The sequence below is a fragment of the Hydra vulgaris genome, chromosome 02, assembly GCF_038396675.1.
Source record: "Hydra vulgaris chromosome 02, alternate assembly HydraT2T_AEP".
NCBI lineage: Eukaryota > Metazoa > Cnidaria > Hydrozoa > Anthoathecata > Hydridae > Hydra > Hydra vulgaris.
Window position 1 is genome coordinate 32392475 of NC_088921.1, and position 24414 is coordinate 32416888.

General features: G+C 26.5%; 1 protein-coding gene across 1 annotated transcript in view; it reads left to right on the forward strand.

Annotated features, from left to right (window-relative positions):
- The window catches only part of LOC100205213 (uncharacterized protein C05D11.1), an 80029-nt gene that overhangs the window by 27621 nt on the left and 27994 nt on the right, over positions 1-24414 (forward strand). The window contains exons 5-11 of the mRNA XM_065790628.1: positions 3837-3890; positions 4038-4160; positions 9508-9651; positions 11501-11611; positions 14576-14667; positions 14750-14852; positions 23193-23522. Of these exons, the coding sequence (XP_065646700.1) occupies positions 3837-3890; positions 4038-4160; positions 9508-9651; positions 11501-11611; positions 14576-14667; positions 14750-14852; positions 23193-23522 (957 nt within the window). The remainder of the gene's footprint in view (positions 1-3836; positions 3891-4037; positions 4161-9507; positions 9652-11500; positions 11612-14575; positions 14668-14749; positions 14853-23192; positions 23523-24414) is intronic.

Consider the following 24414-nt stretch of genomic DNA (forward strand, 5'->3'; position numbering starts at 1 on the left):
AAACCTAATTTTGGTATTTTAAAAAGATTGTATTTCTTTATTATTTATTTTTTAAAACTTATACAAAGCATGATTTTGCTTGCTTTATAATAATTTTTTTTCTGATCAAAGTGACCTAGCCTATTCTCTTTATCTTTCAGCCAATATCGTTATTGTTGGTGATTTTAATGCTCATCACACTGAATGGCTTAGCTCTAGTGTCAGTAACTCTGCAGGCATTAAGGCGCACAACTTTTATCTTTCTCAATCTTTAACACAAATAGTCAACTTTCCAACTTGTTTTCCAGACAATCCGAATCATTTACCTTCTCTACTCGACTTATGTCTTGTTTCATATCCTATTCAGTGCTCAGTTTCTCCAGATTCACCCTTAAGTGCTTTTGATTACAGCTTGATCTCTCTAAAACTATTATCTCAGTCTTCTTCATCATCAAAATTCTCTCTATCATTGTATTTCTTATAACTGCCTTAAAGCTGACTAGAACTGTTTCCATGATTTTTCATGATGGCCCTTGGGTAGAACACTTTTGTCTTCCTGCTGACAAAGTGCTTTTTATGTTATTTCTTGGATTCAGACTGGCATGGAATCATTTGTTACCTATTGACGGTTCCAAGTCAAACCTCACTCTTCTCCATGGTTTTTCTCTCATTGTGCTGCAATTTCCAATCGTAACCATTACTTCCATATCTATCACCAAAACAATTTTCCAGAAAATAGGCGTCTCTTGTCTAATGCCAAAACCTGCTATTCTCAGGTCTTGAAATCTTGTATTTCATCTCATAAATTAGACTCTATTGAAATCTGGAGAATCTTTAACAGTATTTATAATAAGGATAAATCTGTTATTCCACCTTTCTTGCATGGTTTAGATTTTTTCACCTCACCTAAAGGCAAAACTAAATTGTTTGCTAAGATCTTCTCATCAATATTATCTTTTGATTCCACTAATCACATCCTACCTGATGTAGCAGACAAACAGCTTAATCCATTGCTTGACATTCGTATCACTCCAGCTTCTGTATCTAAAGTGATTTCCTGGTTAGACTCTTCTACAGCTTGTGGTCCGGTCTTTCAAAACAATTTAACAAGTGCTTATCAGAGTGCTTCTTATCATCTCATTCAAAAATTCTGGAGAGTGATCTGACTGGTCTAACTACTGTCTTATTAGTCTTCCTACTATCATAAGCAAGGTTTTTGAGTCTTTAAATAACAAACACATAATCTCTTATTTTGAATTTAATAAATCTGATCAACAATTCAGATTTTGATCTTCTGGTTCTACTGCTGATCTGTTAACTGTAATAACCGATAGGTTTTTATTGTTCATTAGATAAATGTGGAGAGGTTAAGGCTATTGCTCTTGATATCTTTATTACCTGTAACTTTAGAAGGTCTCCATGGTTCTGTCCTTGACCCTATACTTTTTTAAATTTACATTAACAATTTCCCAAAAATTCTTACATCTAAGCATTGTTTGCTGATACTACCATTTATTCTTGTCTTAATAAGAAGCCAACACTCCTCGATTGCTTGAGGTGGCATTTGAGCTTGAAAATCTCACTTCTGCTGCAGCATGGAGCTTTCAGTGGCTGGTCAACTTTAATTCAGATAAAACTCAATTTTTTTTTAGCTAATCATTATTGCAATAATCTAGATTTTCCTATAGTTATGAACAGTAATGTACTTTATGAGTCATCTACCCTTCGTCTTCTAGGATTAATTCTAACTTCCTATCTTTCTTGGAAACCATATATCAAAATGATTGCAAAGTTAACATCTGCTAAGGTTGCATCTTTTTATTGTGTTCGCAACTTTTTTACTCCGGGTTCTATTCTTTATCTCTATAAATCTCTACTTTGTCCTTGTATGGAATACTTCTGCCATATCTGGGGTGGATCTTTGAATGATGTTGTCCTCTCTCTTTTAGACAAGGTGCAAAAACATATTGTAAAGTTGGACCTGTTCTTGCAGCCAACCTCCAACCATTATCATATTGTCGTAATGTTTCTTCTCTTTCCCTTTTCTATAAATATTGTAACGGGCACTGCTCTAAAGAGCTAGCGCCTCTTGTGCCATCTACTTAAATTCGTACTTGTGTTACTTGTCATTCAAATTGTCATTCAGAAGTTTCATCCTTTTACTGTGACTGCTCCTAAGTGCTCTAAAAATTCTTATTTGTCTAGTTTTTTTAAAAAAAGGATCGTCATGTTTCTTTCAGTTGTAGAAGCACTTTTCTTATATGACCTTAATTTTAAGATAATAATTGAATATAAAGGCAGTAATAATAAATATAAGTGCTGTTGTACTTTTGTTGTACTTCTAGGATGTAAAATGAAATAAGTTTGAAAAGTGATTTTGTACTAATTTATGTATATATATATATATATAAATATATATATATATATATATATATATATATATATATATATATATATATATATATATATATATATATATATATATATATATATATATATATATGTTCATAAGTTAGCTATAAGTTAATTAAAAATAAAATATTTTAATATTTAATTTTTTAAGCACAATAAGCATTTTTTTATAATTATTACAACAAATAAAAGGAATTTGTTTAATAATGGAATTTGTTGAAAGATGAATGACCTGTAAGTATATCATTTATTTTACTTTTGTGTCTTTCATTTTTGACAAAATGTAATTTTATCTAATTTTATTGTCTGGAAGTTAGTGAAAAGGTTTCTTGTAAGTTGTGAGCAATGTAACAGTTCCTTGTAAGTTGTGAGCAATGTAACAGTTCCTTGTAAGTTGTGAGCAATGTAACAGTTTCTTGTAAGTTGTGAGCAATGCAACAGTTTCTTGTAAGTTGTGAGCAATGCAACAGTTTCTTGTAAGTTGTGAGCAATGTAACAGTTTCTTGTAAGTTGTGAGCAATGCAACAGTTTCTTGTAAGTTGTGAGCAATGCAACAGTTTCTTGTAAGTTGTGAGCAATGCAACAGTTTCTTGTAAGTTGTGAGCAATGTAACAGTTTCTTGTAAGTTGTGAGCAATGTAACAGTTTCTTGTAAGTTGTGAGCAATGCAACAGTTTCTTGTAAGTTGTGAGCAATGCAACAGTTCCTCATTATTGAAAAACATCAATAAAATAATTTAATTGTACAAAAAATTGTTTATAAGAAAAAACAATTTATTTTTTTATTTTTTTTATTTTTTTTTCTGTATAGTTGTTCTTTTCTGCTTGTTGTTAAAAGTTTATTTTATATTTATATTGATAGATTTATTTTACAATCAACAAATTTTTTTATACAGTAAAAAAAGTTTTTAAATGTAAAAAAATACAGCAATCTCTTTTTTATCAAAAAAATAAATTATTTCATAGTTATGGTGAAAATGTTTTTATCACCATAACTTATTAAGTTATATTTGTTAATTATTAAGTTATAATTATTAATTATAACTTAATGTTTTCTAAATAAACGTCACATAAACTATATCAAAAGGCAGTTTAAATAATAAAACCTGTAGTTAAAATGACCATTTTGTATGTAAAATGCATACAAATTATGCTTCTTATCATGGCCTGAAGACATAGTAACGCAGAACATGAAGACATAGTAACACAGAACTGAAGACATAGTAACACAAAACTGCAGCATACTTATAAAGGATATAACTAAAAAATATTTTCAATATATTTTTTAAATGTTTTGTAAAAAGGTTAAGAACTTTTCATCTTACACCATTCACAGGTATCTTGAAGTTGAATAACTATTATTCATTTTCAAATTTACTTTTGTAAACTTGAAAATGAATAAAAAATTTTTACTTATGTTTTTACTTTCATTATATTTGTTATTTAGAGTGAAACTGGGGGTATAATGAAAAATCTAAGAACTACTTGTAGTCATGAAAAGGTAAGCAAGCCAAGGTAACCAGGGAAAAACTCAATTTAAATTATGCCATTGAACACATAAGATATATTTTATCTATAGATTAAGTTATGTTTTAAGAGTTTTACATATTAAAAAGAAAAGTTTTAATTGCAAATACTTTTTTTAAAGGTTCGTAAATATCATTCAGAATATTATCGAGCTGATAATCTTTGCTTGATCATTACTGGAAAGGTCAATCCAGAAGATGTGTTTCGTGTCATTAAACCTTTTGAGGATAAAATTATAAGCAAGGTATGCTTTTTCAAATGTTTAATAATATAAATGAATATTCCAAAGATTTTCTGCACACTACATTAATACATTTATAGGAAAATAAATAGGGAATGTCTGAGGAATTTATTGAAAAAAAAGCTTTCAAGCACCACCATTATATATATTATCAGCTAATATTGCTTCTCATATGGTGGCCAACCCTAGCTATTACTGATTAAGAAGATTAGGAAAGATCAGAAGAGAACTTCTGTATGTAAAAAGGAATATTGCATTTCTTTTTACATACAAAGAAAACAGCACTTACTTGCTATAGGAGAGTGACTTACTGCTAGACAGTACACTGCAATTGTATCCACTGTCATTGCAAACTCTGGAGCTACTGTATGAGATTTTGTAGTTTCATGTTGTATCGTGCAACATCATTTAGAGCTGTAGAAGAGGTTTTTGACCAAAGAAGGAGAGAAGATAAGAGAACAAACTTCTACTCTTGCACAATCATCAGTATCCCCAATAATTCTACACTTTAATAGCTAGTTTCTCAAAGAATGAGACAGATGAGAAAGAATTGCTAAATTCATCACAGGCCTGTTGTATTAATCAAGATAAATGGACAGACAGCTACTTGGTTTCCACCTCTAACTTCAATTACACGAGAGGCGCATAAAACAACAATCATGAAACTTCTTGAGCAGTTTGTGATTAATGACAAGTTTTCACGGATGTATTTTTGATACTACTAATTCTAACACTGGTAAACCGAAAAGAGTATACATTAAACTAGCTACAGAGGTTGACAAGCCTCTACTTCTGTTAATATGCAGACATCATTTGTATGAAAATACATATTGTTCACTGCTGGAACATCTATCCAAGCAGTATTATGAATGGACCAGACAATCTTCTGTTTAAAAAGCTTATACTTAAGAGGTGGCCAAATTCATAGTAATAGTGCTGTCTAGAGATGTGCAGTACAGACTTTAAAAACTTGGACCTGTACATCATACTAGGTTTTTAATGAAAAGAATATAATAATGGTTTTTCAAGTCAGAAATTCCAGCAATAGCTTCCTCTCAAGGTTTTTTACTGTAATTTTTAATTCCTCAACATTCAAAACGTTTTAAAGTTAAAATAAGAATAATGCTTTTTAGTATTTTGCTATTTAAAGATTATTTCTTAGGATATGAAAGCTCTGTGGCAGATAGCAAGGTACTCTAATGTCAAACCTGAACTGGCAAAACCTGTGATTGACTTACTGAAGAGATTCACCTGTTACATTATCCTACCACTGTTGTTATGTCTCTAGTTGATGAAGAGGTCCATTACCATAGTGAGATTGCCAAGAAGCTATATTCCATGCCAAATTTTCCTAAGGATTTTTTAGCAAAGTTGGTACATATATCCCTTAAATCATGAGAAGGCAGAGTTACAGTGGTTAAAGACCCCAGCTGAGACATGGAACCTAAACAACTATTATTTGGAGATTTTCAAAAATCTGGAGGTAGTTAATGATTGCATCGAGATGACTGTGAAACTTTGTATATTTTAATTAGGATATATTTTTAAAAAAACTATCAAATTTAAAACTGAAGTAGAAATAATCAAGTTACAGGCCTTGTTTTAAATTAAAAAAATGTTTAACACATTAGCCTAATGTGAACTTGGTGTCATAAAATTCTCTTTATTTTTTAAAGACATAGACTTTTTTAAACTATTGCAATATTATTAATTACCGCAAAACAATTTAAATGTTAAATAAATGTAGAAATTATAGAATGTTTATATACTTTTAATTTTTTTCTTCTTTATATTAAATAATTAAATTTAATATTGCATTTTTAAAATTGTTTGATATAAACAAATTTTTTCTTTTTCTCGATGTTTGTATAAATGAATTGAAATATGTTAAATTTTTTAAAATTATTATTTTTTAAATTCCTAATTGCGGCTTTGCAACTTAAAAAGATTTTTTATTGAAAAAAAAATTGTAGAATAACAAATAAGAAATTTACATTAATTTATTTACATTATTTATTAAAAGCTTGTTGCTTTATCCGTGAATTTGTTGTGAAAGCAAAAATTATTTTTCCAAAGACCTTTTATTAAAATTACATTGCTGTTTATACCATTTATTACAAAATAATCCTTGCGCTTGAACTTTCATTATAAAAAAAAGTTTAACATACATTTTGTGCAAATTTTTGACACAGAACACATTTACAAGAAATTTAAATTTTTTACTTACAACATGTTTGTTTACAAGAAATTTAATTTTTAGTAAAGAAAAAAATATTTAGGAAGAAAAACCAAAAAAACAATTGCAATAAAAATGAGCTAATTTTTTTAAAGAATAAAATTTAAATATTGAACAATATTTAATAATATTTTTAAATAAATTTTAAATAAATTTTAAAAAGCTAAACCCAAGCATTAACATTAATTTATTAGACTTAAATATATTTTTATAATCAGAATTATATTTTTTAAATTAAAATTTAATTATATATTTTTTTATCAGAATAAAATTATATATTTTTGTTAAATTAGTTTTAAATTGAAGCATATATTTTTTATCAGATTTAAGTTATATATTTATTATGATCTTTGCTTCAAGCTTAAGGTATTAGAGTTTTTCAAGCAAAAAAATCAATCTTTACAATAAAATTCTTATAATTGTATAAATTCTTAAAATAAAAAATCATAATATAAAATAAAAATAAGATAAAATAAAATTTAACTTTTTTTTTCTTTCATTAATTTAGTTTTTATGATAAAATAGAAGTACAAGTTTTTTCTTATTGCAAATCAAAAGTTGTATAAATATTCTTGTGCTCGCAAGATGATAAATAAAACTTTTTATTATATATATTACTTTTATGGTTTTTTTTTACATTTTGTTTAATAATTTTTATATAAAAAAAAATTTGTTGTTAACTATAAACAATTTTGTTTTCTGCTACTAAATATTTCAATGAAATAATTAGCTTAGTAGAGATTAAGTTATCTTAGTTTTTAAATCTGAATTTTTTTCAGTAGTAACTTGAGCTTATATCTAACATAATTGTCAAACTTTTGTAACAAAGTTTTTTACATAATTGTCATTAAAAAGTTAAAATGGATTTTTATAAAATTAATTATTTCTTTTATCTTACCGCTTATCTTACCTTACGCTTATCTTACACTTATCTTACTGCTTATGGACTAATTTAAAAGTTGGATAATGATAAAAATTTGCTTAATGGAAAGTAACACTTTAAAACAAGGCCTGAAGTTACTTTCAACAAACATATTACATAACTTTTAACTAGAAGTTGATCAACAGATTCCACAAAAAGACTTGTAGCTAACAAGTTCAGGAGACAAGAAGAAAACTGATTTTGAAAAAGTTTCTCTTTAAATCTTTGTGCTAAAATTATTTTTTTATGTTCTGACATATTGAAAAATAATAATTGCCGGTAAATGTTAAATATTAAAGAAAGACGACCTTAAGTGATCACATTAAGGAGGGACAACTCTTTAATGTGATCACTTAACTCTCTGTTATAACTCTGGGACTGTCTCAAACAAAGAGTTAGGCTCTTTGTTTGAGACAATTCTGTAGCTGCTTCAAACATTAAAATTTAAACACAGGAGTTTATGAAAAAGACTACTTAGGCCTTATCAAAGGGTGAAAAAAGGTAAAATATCCACATTTTTGTAAAATGCAGTTGTTTGATTAATCCATTATTTATACAAATGAAGCTTGACATTGGATTTCAGTTTAATTCTTATTCAATTTTAAGTTTTATTATTATTATATATAGATAAGTTTAAGTTTTGAACACATTTTTTTCTGAATATTTTTCCATAGCAAAATATTAAATAAAAAATGTAAATATTTATGGAACCATATAAATACCATTATTAATGGATGAATGTATTAAAGTTCTTTAGCACCTACATCCATGTCATGTATTATTGCGGGTGAATTAATGTGTAGCATAACTCCTTTATCCACTGTGAAAGTGATATTTTAGCTCATTTTTTGTGCAGTGTTATTAAGTTTATGTGAAGGAGCATTATTTAAAACCTTTGTGTAAAAAAGTGGAAATTTGTATTTTTGCAGTGTAACGCTTTCATCTGCTTATGTTTTTGTAAATAAAACATATACCCTATATTGCGGGCTTAGAATGTTGTAACTGACTTAATGCCGAAAATTAGGGTGTATAATCTTATGTAGTCTTATTTTTTTGTTTTTTGTTTTGTTTTTTTGTTGTTTTTTTTGGTGTGCTTTGTTTTGTTTTTTTGTTGTTTTTTTTGTTGTGCTTTGTTTTGTTTTTTTGTTGTTTTTTTTGTTGTGCTTTGTTTTGTTTTTTTGTTGTTTTTTTTGTTGTTTTTTTTTGGTTTAGTCTATAATAAGTGAATTTGAGTCTGATAACATAATGATAAAAATGTTAAAATATAAAATGAGAAAATATGATGAAAAAGTATTTACGTTGTAGTAAAAAGCAAAAACTTTTTACATTTGTAAGAAGAAAAGAAAATTCTTTTAAAACATAGTAGGCTAGAAGCATCAAACACCTAATTTTATATAGTTTATATTAGCTTTTCACTTCTATATTTTTTTTGAAAAGATGCTTTAACACAAATAATTTACAAATAAATAGTAGATTAGGGTATAAAATGTATAAATATGGTTCAATTTTTCTAAAATTGTCCTCCGTGAATCACTTGAAGGGTGTGGATTAAGTTTTGTATAAGTTGAATTTAAATTTAATCTTTTGATACTGGGTTGCTTAAGTTTTACATGACCTAGAAGACATTATTTTATAATAAGAACAATTATTTAGAAACTATTTTGTGCAGAGTATCAGAATTTTTTCTGATATTTTGCATATTGATTCAAGATTTTTATTGATTATGCAAATCTCCATTTTTTCTTTGTTTTGCAAAGTGTCAGTTACAACCTTTTTGCTCTGAGCTTGGGGTATATACTCTATATAAAAATATATATATATTTGAATAATTGCCAATTTAGCATACATGAAACATTTATGGTGTCATGTATCATGAATAATAGCTATCTTCAGTTCATACATTGACTGAGAGTTAGAGTTTTAGAAGGCAGTAGCCATTTTAGAAGGCATGTATAAAAGCTACAGCCCAAAAATTTTTTGTTTTTTTGTTTCTTTTTGAAAATTTTTTCTACCTGTAAAACAATCATTTTTTGCAAGCCAAGTAGCTTGCAACTTTACACTACCTGCCTGACTCCACAGTTGATGTATTTATTGAATTTTTGTATATTCCTATTTTGCATGGCACCATAACTTACTTTTCATGTGTATGAAAAATAGAAGACACATAGTTTTATAAAGTTTAATGAAATTAGGCAAATTGGGAAACAAAAGAACGTCCTTGGAGCGGACCAGTCCCACCATTAGAAAAAGAATGCAATGAGCAACATATTATTTTTCCAACAGATGATGAATCCACAGGATTAGTTGTTATGGGTTGGAGAGGTCCAAATGTTTTGGTAAGGTCAAATTTTTTTTTTCTTTTGTAATGTTCTTCTTTTCTTTAGAAAATAATTGATAAATAAATAATTTTTCTTCTTCTTTAGAAAATAATTGAATTTTTTTGTAGTGTTTTGAATTCCACAAAAATTTAAATCAAGTCTAGCTTTAAATCTCATTGCGTTGTTGTCATTGCAAAATGTGTTACGTCTAGCTAGCACTTTTTGTAATAACATTATAGGGTTGTGCCTTGTCAAAATGCTTTGCCATCTTATGTTTTTTTTTTTTATAATCAGTACAATTAGCCTTTAAAAACAATCAAGTAAAATGATTCCTTCATTCTTCAACTTCCCTTCTCAGCTTTGTTGTTAGTTTTTGAGTTTTAAAAATTCATTTTTAAATAATTAGTATTTTTTAAGTCTTTTTCCTATAATGTAAGAACAAGTTGTTTTTTTTTAATTTAATAAAAAAGTTGGTTCACTATAATTGATATCTAGTGGTTTTCCATCTAACAATGTTTTCTTTATCATAATTTTATTTGGAAATAATACAGTCACCTTTTCAGTTAGATACCAAGAGTGTCAGTTTGACATTTTCAGCAACTGAATTATTCTAAATTGTTAAAAAGTTCTCATATTCTCAAGCATTGAAGCTTCTTATCAAGCTTTAATATAAATGGCTATTTAAAAAAGTCAAAAAGATTTTAGATTGTTCAAGATTCCAATAAGTCTTTTTTAACAATTAACATCTTTGGTGCATACAGCAAATGCACTATACATCTGACATGATTGTTAGTGCTGCATGTTTTCCGTGTCTTGAGTTCCTCTATACATAATAGGAAGACTACTAATTCAGATTCTGCATACTAATTCTAATTCTGCAGCTTCTAATCATCTTGTGTGGTATTTTGATTTTAATATTTGCTCTAAAAAAAGATTTCGTTTGCTTTTTTTAAAAAAGGAATTTTTAGGATCAAATGTCCTATTGGGTGTTTTGAGAGGTATTCTTTTAGAAGTCCTTTTAAAATATTTTTAAAACCTATGTTAACATTAGATGTTGTCTCCTATTGAAAATAAAGCAAATCGACCAATTATTAAACATGGTAGTTGTATTTAAGCCAAAAAAGAATTTCAGTAGAATTGCATCCTCAAGAAGAGTATTTGTTCCGTTTCTAATTCCAGTATTAATAGCTGCTGTATCAAAAACTTGGACAATAATATTATCCTTAAGTTTTCATTTCTCTACATCTTCCATTTTTACAAATAAAATGTTTTGATCTAAGTAGCTCAGACAAACATTAGATTTAAAATAATTACATTAATAAAAGAAATATTTTGTGCTGATTGACTAGGTTATCATATGCTTATTAAAAAAATGTATTTTGCTTTTATACTAATACAAAAAAATAAAACAATAGAAATATTCAATTAAACAAATAAAAAACAAAACAAAATGTCAGTTTTGTGTTTTAGATTAATTTGAATAACCAAGATTGATAATGAAATTCAGAAGAACTTGGAGATGTGCTATATGAACACTTTCATAAAAAAATGTTTCTAAAGAATATTTGAAATAGCCATTAGTACAATATATTGAAAAAAGTTGTGTAATATACATATATATATATATATATATATATATATATATATATATATATATATATATATATATATATATATATACAAATATATATATATATATATATATATATACAAATATACATATGTACTATATATATATATATATATATATATATATATATATATATATATATATATATATATATATATATATATATATATATATATATGTATATATGTATATATATATATATATATATATGTATATATATATAGTATTTATTGCTAGGACTATTATGGAATAACTGCATTGAATATATTGCTTATATATTTGACTGAGTCTACAATCTCACCACTGCAAAGGGAATTAGTTCAATGTGAAGAACCTATGTGTGGTGATGTATGTTTTTTTCTTTCATTGTTTTATCAAGTTTTGAATACTTTATTTTTTTTTGTTTTTTGTTTTTTATGTTTTGGTAAATGCTTAACTTCCAATAGTTCACTGTTTTATTTTTATTTATTTTTTGTTTATAAAAAGGGTTAAAAATGCAAGCTCAGTAGAAGGAATTTCTGCAATTATTTTAAATTATTTTTTATTATTATTTTTTTTTAGTTTATAAAAAGGGTCAGAAACAAGTTAGTAGCTTGTGCATTAATGGTAGATTTACCTAATTAAGACAGTTCTACCAGAAAAACTATTTTTTGAACTAAGTTTGCCCAGTCAACAGTAGTTTACAAAATTCAAAGGCAACTAGAAAGTAGATCTAATTAAAATCATTTTCAAACTGGAAGATCAAAAGAAAGACAATTTTTTATGGGTACAATGTAAGCTACAAGGAACTTGTACTGCAACAAATATCCATGATGATTGAAGTAGATTGAATTAAATTGTGTATTAAAGGGATGTGTAACAAAATTTGAAATTTTTGGAGGGAAATGACGTTATTGTGTTTGAAAGTGTTTAAATGACTGACATATACAAGGGCTGTTCAATAATTAACAAGACAAATTACCATTACAATATGAATATAAAATGATTAGTAGGATAATACCAAGAGTTATAATAATATTCATATTTGAATATGAAAAAACAACTATTAAATAAAATCTAATCTAAGATTATTTTATTCATATGTTAAAAAAACAAGCAAAGATGGTTCCCAAAAAACAATAAATTTAAAAAAAATTTCATTTTCAATTATATTTAAACAGCTTTACTAATAAAATAGGAATGTTAACAACCATTTACCTTATTTTGAAGAAGATAACAACCATTTACCTTATTTTGGAAGCAAAATTAACGCAGTTTTGATGGTTAATGTGGTGTTGTTAATAAAGCTAAGACAGTGTTGATCTAGATTTGCAATTAACTGTCAGAATATTAAAAAAACTAATTGAAAATAAATCCTTAGGACCAGATAGAGATTTTTGAATAAAAGAGAAATCGAGAATAAAAGAGAAATTGAGAGTACTAAAAAAAAACAATTTAAGTATTAATATGATTTCTGATGAAACTCAGAACTTCTAATGAAATAAAATGAAATATAATATATAAATGATAAACAAAATGTAATATGGTGTATAAAAAAAATATTTATGTTGAATTTCTGATGAAACATGTTTCTGATGAAACAAACATATTAGAGTTAAATTAAATTAAAACATTCGTTTATGGTATTTAAACTTATCCTTATAAAATTCTTTTTGATATAGTATAAAATATTTCTAAAGGGTTGTATAAACCCTTGTTATTCAAGTAATATAAAATAATCGTTAAAAACAAACAAACAAATAATAAAACTTCAATGCAATGTGTTCTTGCATCTTAAATAAAAAAATATGGTTTCCGAAATAATGTAATCACCATCATCTTTATTCAAATCACTTTCATTTGGAGAACACTGGTGACACTGTATTTCTAAAGACTCTCAAACTTTTCTTCTAAAATTATCTGCCTCTACTTTAATTGTGTTTTTTCCATTCCAGCCGAAGTCACCATGGCAATTTCTTGTATGCCCCACCACAATCAAGTTTTTCCATTTTCCCTCAAAAGTATGTCTTTGATATTGCCAAATGGTTGTTGAACCCTTGAGCTTTGTTTCACATACATGAAATTTTCCATATGAACTTTCCAGTTTGTAGACTCCAGTATAAGAGTTGTTGGGGAGTTAAGACTTGTTTTTTTGAGGTATTAATTGCTGAAGGTCTTTTGGAGATTTGAAAACTGGAGTGTACCCTGCATTTTTAAATTCTTTTTTAATTGAATACTCCATTTTGGTACCCAATTTAATTTTGCTTTTGGTTATTGATGTTATTGTTGTTGTTTTGTTGATTATTTTGCTTATTGTTTTTTTGTTTTTTTTTTACAATGTTCTGAAGTATTTTTTTATTATGATCATATTCTATGAGCATTTCTGTAAGAAACTCTAATTCATGATTTATATGTTCTTTGCTGCATAATGTAAAGCTCTTTGGATAATGTAAAGCTCTTTGCTGCATAATGTAAAGCTCTTTGGATAAAACCTTTGAATAAATCATAAATTAATTTTGGATCGTGACAAGAATGTGGCTATATTTGCACATTTGCTATAGCATCCTTACAATAGATATTGAATAGGTATGATCTGGATTTTTTATTTGTTACTGAGAGATTAAGAAAATTTATTGTGTGTGAATCACTTTCTTTTTCAATAGAATATTTTATATTTGTATGTTGATTATTAAACAATTTGAGTAAACATTCTGATTCTGCCTCATATTAAAACGGGAATAGATATTGTCAACATACCATGGTATGTATGTTGTTTTCATGTAAAATATAAAAGTTTGACAAGCATAAATCTAAAAGTATTTTTATTTCTGAAAAAAATAATTTTGAATTGTTCTAATAAAATATCTATTGGTTCTTTAACTGGTATCGAAGGGTAAAGATTAAAAATATATTAATACAAGGATCGATATCCCATGATTAAGCACATTCAACAAATTGTTTTTCGAAGTTTTGTTTTGTTAAGATAAATTAAATGAGATTTACTGAATAATTGGATAATTTGTGACCTTATCATACTTACTATAATTTGCATTGAATATTATTTAAGTAGCATGTTTATAACCCCTAGAAATATTTTATATTATATTGAAAAGAGTATTATAAAGATGAGTTTAAATACTATAAACATGTTTTAACTTAATTTAGTTATAAATTTTTTGTCATTAAAAAAAAAATGAATTAAAAAATAAAGAAGAATTTGTGTAATTAAATTTGGAATTGCTGAAAGTACTACACAGACAAAACATTGAGATGTTTAGATCAGATCCAAAAAAAAAATTTCATGTTTATTTTAATCAATTTTCAAACATTTAGGTTAACGTTTGCATGATGGAAAACAAAGAATCTTCATTTTACATTTTAACTGACAATGTTCCAAAAGAAAATATTTTCTTGATTAAAGAGAAGTATTTCTATTTTTTATTAAAATGTCTATAATTTAAATATTTCTAATAATTGTTAATTATTTCTTTGTGTCTGTTTTATTAGAGTTTTGGACATATGTCAAAATATTGCAAATGGTAATGAAGCCATTGACATGGAAAGAATGGTTGATGTGATACATAAAGCAATTCTTGAAGAGATGAATGCTGTAAGTTTATATATATATGTGTGTGTGCGTGTGTACATAAGTGTATATATATGAATAAAGAAAATATCTTTATATTATCATGTATATTGTATATTTAAAAGAGTGCTCAATAGATAAACTAGAGCTATATAGTATATATGTTACTGTTACCCGCAGTACCAGGAATTTGCTAAATGCTAATGTTTATAATATAATTTAATATTGCAACTCTGAGTTTCATGTGTTACCACAATCATCCGGCAAGTAGTAAAAGTTTAACTTTGCTACCTTTACTTTTAGTAGTAAAATTAAACTTTTACTACTTGCCTGATGATTGTGGTAACACATGAAACTCAGAGTCGCAATATTAAGTTATATTTTAAACATTAGCATTTAGCTTATTCCTGGTACTGCGGGTAACAGTAACATATACGCTATATATATACGCTATATATATATATATATATATATATATATATATATATATATATATATATATATATATATATATATATATATATATATATATATATATATATATATATATATATATATATATATATATATATATATATATATAAATCATTTTATTTAATATTTGATCGTTTTCAAACTTAGTCAAAAAACTTAAACAATTTTTTGAAAAATATTTTAGATTTAAGCTTCAAGTCATTTTCTTCTGAAAAATTAAATGATTCTCATTAACCCATCTTTACGAAGGTGTAGCATAATTTTTAAAGTGTACAAGTAAGTAAAAGTAAGCTACTTTTGTCATTTCTCCCTCTATTTTCACCTGTGGCATTCTAACCAAAACAGCCTTATACCTTAACACTACATCCACTATGTTTTGCAGTCAGTAATACACACTATTTTATCATAAATTCAACGATTGTTTTTTTCCAGACAATCTTATCTTGAAACCAAAGATTTAAAACTTCAACATGTTGGTCCGCGTTATGGTTAGGTTCGATAAAAAAAGTATATATTTGAAATTTTGTTGCAAAATGATAATAGAAGCTGATCCGCAAACCCTATTTCAGAACTCTAAGTTGACCAAAATTTGTCTAAAAATCTTGAAACTATATGAGTATTTCATACATAATGCTGCTATAAGTTGTTTAACATCTAAAAATCTTAAAACAAATAAATTAAAGTTTAAAATCTAAAAACAAATAAATTAAAGTAATATTACAACATAAATAGTTTTTAGAATAGTGGAAATGCAAGCAAATTTAGATTCACCATTATTTGCTTTCCTAAATGCATTTTTTATTTTTATGAAATAATAGTCAAAAAGTCAGCTACTTTAATATCATGCAACACATTTGCAGATAATTTGCAGATAATGCTGTAATATTGCTGCTTAATAGGCTAATATTTTAACTATAGTCAAAGCCTCGTGTAGTAGCTAAACTAATGAGCATGAATTGCTTATGAATTGTTTTTATTTTTTGATTTTCTTTCAAGCCGTAGTTTTATTTGTGTTGAATTTTTAAATTTCACAGTAAGTCTACATTTTTCTTAAGTGCTTCCTTCAAGATCAATTTTATACAATTTTCTAACTTCCAGATTTTCTTTTAATAATTTTTTTATCATTGTTAATTTTAATGACATGATAAACAATCCTTAGTAGAATTCTCAATTAAACAGAAATTTTTTTCTTGGACAGTTCTTGTTTTTACATTAAAAAAATGCCAGATGTTTTATCATTTCTTGTTTTAAGCAGATTCTTATGATTACAAAGAGTGCAAAATCTATGACACATTAAATCTAGTCTATGACACATAAAATCTGGTCTATGACACATAGAATCTAGTCTATGACACATAAAAGCTGCTGTATTCTTTAAAAGTTATCAGCAAGTGAACACATGCAAAAAATTTTCAGGAAATATGTTTTTTGATTGGGATCACCAGTCTTATAGTAACTAACTTGGTCAGTTGTACTTTTTTTTAAATTTTTTTTTTAATTATGAAAATAGTATACATATGAATATATATATATATATATATATATATATATATATATATATATATATATATATATATATATATATATATATATATATCAGGGTTCCAATTAATGCAAAAAAATTTAGTTGTGAAAAAAAATTTTTTTTTTAAATAATAAATTAAAACATTATCATCATAAAACTTTAAACTTCATATTTGCGCATAAACATGCTTATAAGTCTATAACAGCGTGGAAAATAAGAAATCAAAGGCGAGCGGTCAAACTGACCGGCTAATACATAAAATTGACGGTCAGTTGTTTTTATTGGGCGGTCAAAATTTTAATTTTTATTTTGGTTTAAATTTTTAACGTAGCAATTACATTTGCATGACGAATTACGTTTGCATGACGAAGCTTTGTAAATAAAACAATAACTTGATTACTTTAAAATAACTTAATTACTTTAAAATGAACGAACTCGTATTCCTTTTTTATTTGTATTCTATTTTTTTAAAAAATAAAAAATACACATTTTTATGTTATATCAAAAAAATTTAAACTGAATACTTAATCAAGTATCGTTTTATGTAATACAACTATAATAATTGCCTAAGTTACAAAAAACAAAGTTTTATATAACTTAAAAATGTTTTTTTAAAGATGTTTTTAGATATACGTTTCATCTGATTCATTATCCAAAGTTTCATCGAAAGACAATTTTAAATCTAAAGACTCGTCTGATGACGATTCTAAATCAATTAATGTTTTTATAGTTGTTTTTTTCTTTTCTTTTTTTGAATAAGTTTTTCGACTTTCTTGTGTAGGCCTTCGCAACGTATCTTCGGCCCATAATTCAATGGCAGGATTCACATCAAATTCTCCACTATTTGTTTCATCAGTACACACCCGAATTAAATTATTGAGCCGTTTTTCAGTTAAGCGATTTCTTGTGTCAGTTTTAATTCTATTCATAAGAGAAAAAAGACGCTCAACCTTTCCATTCGAAACAGGCAATACGAACAACAATTCAACAAGAAGTAGAACTGGACTCCAATCTTTTTTCATAGAACTCGAAAAAATTTGATACCATACTTTACGGTACTCAGTTTTATCTGGTGCCAAATATTTGACAGTGTAATCAACTAAGTTATGCCAAGCATCTAACATATTATTTACACTCCCAGTGAAGCCAGCATTACGTAACGGCATATTATAAAAGTCATACAATTTTTCGATGTTATCATCAGCAAATGAATTATTGGTGTTATTTTGAAACCAGCTACCAGTGTTTAGGATTAACATTCCATACATATCAGGAACTGTATTTTGTGTTTCCAAACGCTCTTCTATGGATTCGGCAATTAACGATACAATCATTGATTTCGAATTCTTAACTAAAGTTAGTGCGTTTGTAAAGTCATGAAGCTCAACATCCTGGAATGAATACTTACCAATGTTGTTTTTTACTTTTGCAAGGAAACGTTTGACAGTTGGTAAATCATTAAATTCTTTTTTCTTCAAGCGACTTAACTGTTTTTTAGTTTGTTCAATAAATCCAGATGATGCTACGGAATCAATTTCGTTGCTTTGAAAAGATAAAGATAACAACTTTGCTGGCGATAAAACTTCTATGAATAATGCTATATAAAGCGGTATTCGTCCATGATTCCATTGCTGATGATACCCTTTAAACTTTGCTCTTTCTGCTTGAGTAAAACTGAAATCTGCAGTCATGTTTTCAAGATGTTTCATATATACTCCATATTTGTCTAAGATCATCTCAAGTGCTTGAATTTTATGTGCAATCCATCGTGTTCCTATTTATTATTGCACAAGTATTTTATTTTATAAAATGTTTTTATTGCTCAAAATACTGTTTTATAAAGAACTTTTGTATAAAAAACCAGCATCTAATAAAGTATATTATTTTATAAAGTATTTTTTATAGTTAAAATTGAAAAAAAAATCCAATATACCTGATGCTTTTTTGGGGCGAATACCTGCAATGTCAAATGAATTACCCTCTTCAAGAATAGCAACAAGGTTTCCTAACTGTCGTAACTTTTTTGGGGATTTTTTATAAATGTTATACATTTTCAAAATGATGTTATTGACATCATTAAACGCTTTCATTTGTGCAAATTTATTTTTTAACGCTAACTCAAGGCGATGTGCAACACACCAACCAAAAGTTACCCATGGAATTTCTTTCTGAAGTAATACATTTACACTTGTTCTACTTCCTCTATTTACAGCTGCGCCATCAGCACCAAAACCAACTAATTTAGTTTTAAAATTTTCGATACCTTCTGATTCAAGGGATTGACTAATTTTATTGAAAACTCCTTCAGATGTTCCATGTTCAAGATCAGAAATAGAAAGAAAAGAACACTCAACGCATATCTCGGTCTTTCCTATTGGAGTAGGATCGAAACTGATAATAAATATAGCTTCTTTTTCAATTGCAGATACATCTGTTGATGCATCAATTAAAATACTGAAGTAATTTCGTGTTTTCAACTTATTTCTGAGAATATTTGACAAACTCAATCCAATGTAATCAATAAAAGTTCCACAAGTTATTTTATTTCTATATGCTTGGCCAAACTCTACACCATGATTTTCTTCCAAACGTAGTATTTTAGGGTATACGCTAGGCGGAAGCTCTTCTTTGGCAATAAAGTATGCTACCTCAAATTTTTTTTTTGTTAAATTTAGATCTTTCGTGGTCATGGTTTTCAGGCCCGATAAAATATCAGTTTGCCGCATTTCTTTCTGCAGGTTGCTTAATTTATCATTTCGTTCGCTTACATCCATTCCTTTACTTTTCATTGCTAATTCGTAGGCTCTTTGATGTGGCAAACCATTTGCATGATCAACTGCGCCACTGTGCTGTATCCTACAACTACCTTCATCGCTTCCCCATTCTGGCATATATCCTTTATAAATATCAATTTGTTTAGTATACTGACGACATACAGTGCATTGTAATGCTGTAACATTAGTTTCCATTATATAATATCTCTAGCCATTCATTTGCATTATATTTTGCAAGAGTAGTGTTTACCCATTTTTGAGCTGTTGTTAGCTGTAATTTTCTACTATTGAGTTTTTTCTTCTTTTCAACAGGTGGTTTTAATTCCGATCCTGCTTGTGTTAAAAATGAAAGTGTTGTTTGTCTCTTTTTAGTCGCCTCCATTTTGAAGTGCTGATGTTTGACGATTCTCTTACAATTTAGTAATATAAAAAATGTTCAAATTCGCAATTGTTAATTTGAAACTTATTTAAAAAAAACTCATTCATTGCTATGACTTCAGAAACTGAGGGAAAAGGTTACGAGAAAAATGAATGAAAAAAAAGGAGAAAATGTTCGTAGCTACATACATTGATTTTAAATAATGGTTAAATAAGAACTTCATTCGTCGTTACCGACGTTGAAAAAGAAAAATGATTGCACATTTTATATCTCATTTGTATCATTTTATATCTTTCATTCATTTTTATTTAAAATCATTTTATAAACTATTAATGTTATTTAGTTGATAATAATGTTAATGCCTCTCGTCGGCAGATGCTGAACTAATATTTAATAAAATCATGACAATCGTTTTATGAATCACTATCAAAATTATTTAAGTTACTTAAAACGAAACTTTATACTACAGTATATATATATACTGTAGTATAAAGTTTCGTTTTAAGTAACTTAAATAATTTTCAAAATTCACTATCAAAATTATTTAAGTTACTTAAAACGAAACTTTATACTACAGTATATATATATACTGTAGTATAAAGTTTCGTTTTAAGTAACTTAAATAATTTTGATAGTGATTCATAAAACGATTGTCATGATTTTATTAAATATTAGTTCAGCATCTGCCGACGAGAGGCATTACCATTATTATCAACTAAATTTAATTTTAATATTTAGATAAATTTAAAATTACCAAATGCGCGTTTGCTTTTTTTTTTCTACTATTAAAATTTAAAAAATATATATATTTTTTAAATTTTAATAGTAGAAAAAAAAAAGCAAACGCGCATTTGGTAATTTTAAATTTATCTAAATATTAAAGTTAACTTCTCAGTCACTCAGCGTCAACCGAACCAAGAGTCTTTAAAATAGAGAACATAAGAACCTCGACAATTTCAAATACGAACTTTCTATTTTCCGGAGTGTTAACTAATTGAAATCTAAGAAATTTATTTTCATCACAGAAGGGCTTGGTGTGCGGCTTTTAGTCGATAATTTGTAAGTTTTGTTGACTACGGATAAATTAAACTAAAAATAAAAAATAAAGGTATTTTTTCATTGCAATTGGCAGCAAAAGGTAAAATTTAAAAGCAAAAGGTAGAAAAAAAGAAAAATAAGTAAAATGATGTAAAGAAAATATAAATAAAATGTAGGAATAAAAAAATGTTCTTAGTTAATATTATATTATTATTAAAACAATAATAAAATAAGAACTTCAATCATTTATGAAAAAAGCAGTTATGGATTTCACCACCACTAAAATGAAATTAGTCTTGATAAGTGAAGCAAAAAAAATTAATAGTTTACGTCATTTATAATACTCACTAACGAAGCGATTTAAAGTAGCGTACAAAGGATAAAATTATTTTAAAAGCTTTTTTCAAAGATTTACATTTTATAAAATTTTGGTATATGCATTTTTAAAGGCATCCTGATAATTTGTCAAACATTATATAACTCTTTTTTTTTCAACCGGTCAACCTTGACCGGGAAGAATTCGTTTTGAGAGGTCAAAATAGCAATTTCAGTCATTTCGGGCGGTCAGTGACCGTTGACCGCCCGTTATTTTCCACGCTGGTCTATAATTTATAGACCTATAGACCTATATATTCGTATATATATATAGTTACTTATTTGGTCTATAATTTATAGACCAAATAAGTAAGATCAAAGCAGAAAAACATTAGATACCACATTTTTTATAATTTGTTTCTATCATACTATTAAAAGTTTTTCTAGTGTACTATTAAAAGATCTAGCGTACTATCAAAAATTTAAAAATATAATTTTTTTTTCATTTAAATGGTTTTTAAGTTAATGTTTTCATTCAATTTTTTCATTCAAAATGTTTTGTAATAAAAAGTAAAAGAAAAAAATTTTTTAATAAATCAAATTATATTTCCTTAACTTTAAGTATATGCTTGAATTATTTTTTTTGAAAAAAATTTCTTTGAACAGAAGTAAAAAAGTTTATTTTTTTAATTTAAATTTTTATGATTTAATTTTTGGTTTACTGTTTGCAATAATCACTGGTTTAACGTTTGCAATAATCACTGGTTTAACGTTTGCAATAATCACTGGTTTAACATTTGAAATAATCACTGGTTTAACGTTTGCAATAATCACTGGTTTAACGTTTGCAATAATCACTGGTTTAACATTTGCAATAATCACTGGTTTAACGTTTGCAATAATCACTGGTTTAACATTTGAAATAATCACTGGTTTAATGTTTGCAATAGAATGTTCTACTTTTAAAACTATTTTCAAGAAACAAAAAATAGTTAACTATTCAAAATGTTTATGATTCTAAATCTGATATTGTTACTGTAGCTAGATAAATGCTTAATTTTCAGGAATGATCCTCGCTATGCCGCTAGGTGTTACGAACGCCGCTGCAATTAAATTTTTAATGATTGAGCATTGAAATTCTTTTACATTTTTCCAATTTTTTAATTTCAAATTTCAATCGCAAAATTATTTGAATGAGAGAATTTTAGAAGACTAAAATTATCCTACTCAGATTTCTTTTTTAAAAAAATTCCTAAGAACAACTTGGGTATTTATTGAAAATGTTTGATCTTGATAGCGCTTTAAATAAAATGAAAATATAAAAAAATGGTATGGCGTTTTTCATAAAACGCGATACCATTTTTTCTTGTAAAATAATTTTTAGTTAAAAGCTTATGTGTGAACAACATATAAGATATAAATAGAAACATATGTATGGCTAACTTTTGCGAGTCTTTGAGTATATTAAGTAAATTTAATAGTTGAGTAACTGTAAGTCAAAGTAGTAATTTAACTGGTTGTTTTGATTTAGTTTACAGGTAAATTTACTGTGATGAACTTTATCCATTCAGTAGACAAAAACACTACTTTTAAGAATGGCCAGAAAAAAAATGCTAAATTAAAAAAGAAAAAAAAAAAAAGCGAAAATATTTTTTTTAAGAAAAAACTAATGAAATGCAAATGTGTAAAAAGCCATCGCAATTCGCAAAAAAATTTATATTTATAAAAAATAAAAAGAATATGTATTTATAGAATAATAAAATGTTTAAAATGTGTTGTAACAATGACAATCTTTATTTTTGTTTCATAAAATTTTATGTGTGTGTAAATCCTAATAATCTTTCTTTTTGATCTTTTAGCTAGAAGACCACCCTCACGATACTCTATCTCATTTGGTGATTGGGGATTTCCTTTTTTCTGCTAAAAATGATGATTTACAAGCATATGTTAACAAAGTTGGTCGTTTAAAAAATCTCAAACAAGAGAATGCAGATTTTTGGGTTGAATTATTAAAAAAATATATGGTCGATCAGAAAATGGTGGTTGTTGTTGGTGAGCCAAGTGAAGAACTGATGAAGAAAATGGGAGATGAAGAAAAAATGAGGTTAGCTGCTCAGGCTGATCAATTAGGTCCAGAAGGTCTTGAACAGATGAAAAAAGAATTAGAGGCGGCTATAAAGGAAAACGAGGTTTAATGATTTTTTCTTATATTTAAGATAAATTAGTTATTACCTTCATATATAATTTATATATTCATATTGTTTTTGTTTTACCTCTCCAAAGACCAACTGCAATTACGTAAACCTTATTTTTTAATGAAACGAAAATCTTAATAAACAAAGTTACTCATAAATAAATCATAAATATTAAACTGTTTTTAGTTGTACTAAAAAATAACATAAGGCAACATTAAAACATAACATAAGGCAACAGTTTGATGTTAATTTTAATTGAAACCTAAACTTTTTTTAACTTCTTACTTTTTGCGATAAAAATCAAAGCCAAAAAAAAAAAAAATTAAAAAAGGTTTATCACCTTTTACTTGATACTCATTTGCTATCTTAAAATAAATTTAATTGTATGTTTGTTAAAAGCTTTTAATTTTTTTAAAATTTTTTTTATTAAAGCTTTTGATTTTTTCATTTGTAGTTTTTAATTTTTTTGCTTAAAGTTTTCAATTTTTTTGCTTCATTTGAATATAATAATAAAATAAGTGTCTTTTTTATCCAAAAAGAAATTAATTATATATTACTTGATGCCTTGCTGTTTCATTGTTCACCTATACATAACATTGCTTGTTGTAAAGTTCTATTTATGAAATATTTACAGTTGCAAATAACTTTTAAAACAATGTTAATGTTGCCCATTAAAATGCATTTTTTACACTCCTATTGTCATGTTAGGTACATTGTCACCATGTCAGGCATCTGCAATATGTCTAACATGCTAATGGAGACCCAAATGTGTACAACATACTGAATGAAACCCAAATTTACATACTGGTTTTACAAACTTTTTTTTTGTTTTTTTTGTTTTTGATTCTCTATAAAAAAGTAATTTAACACTTTTTTTTTAAACATC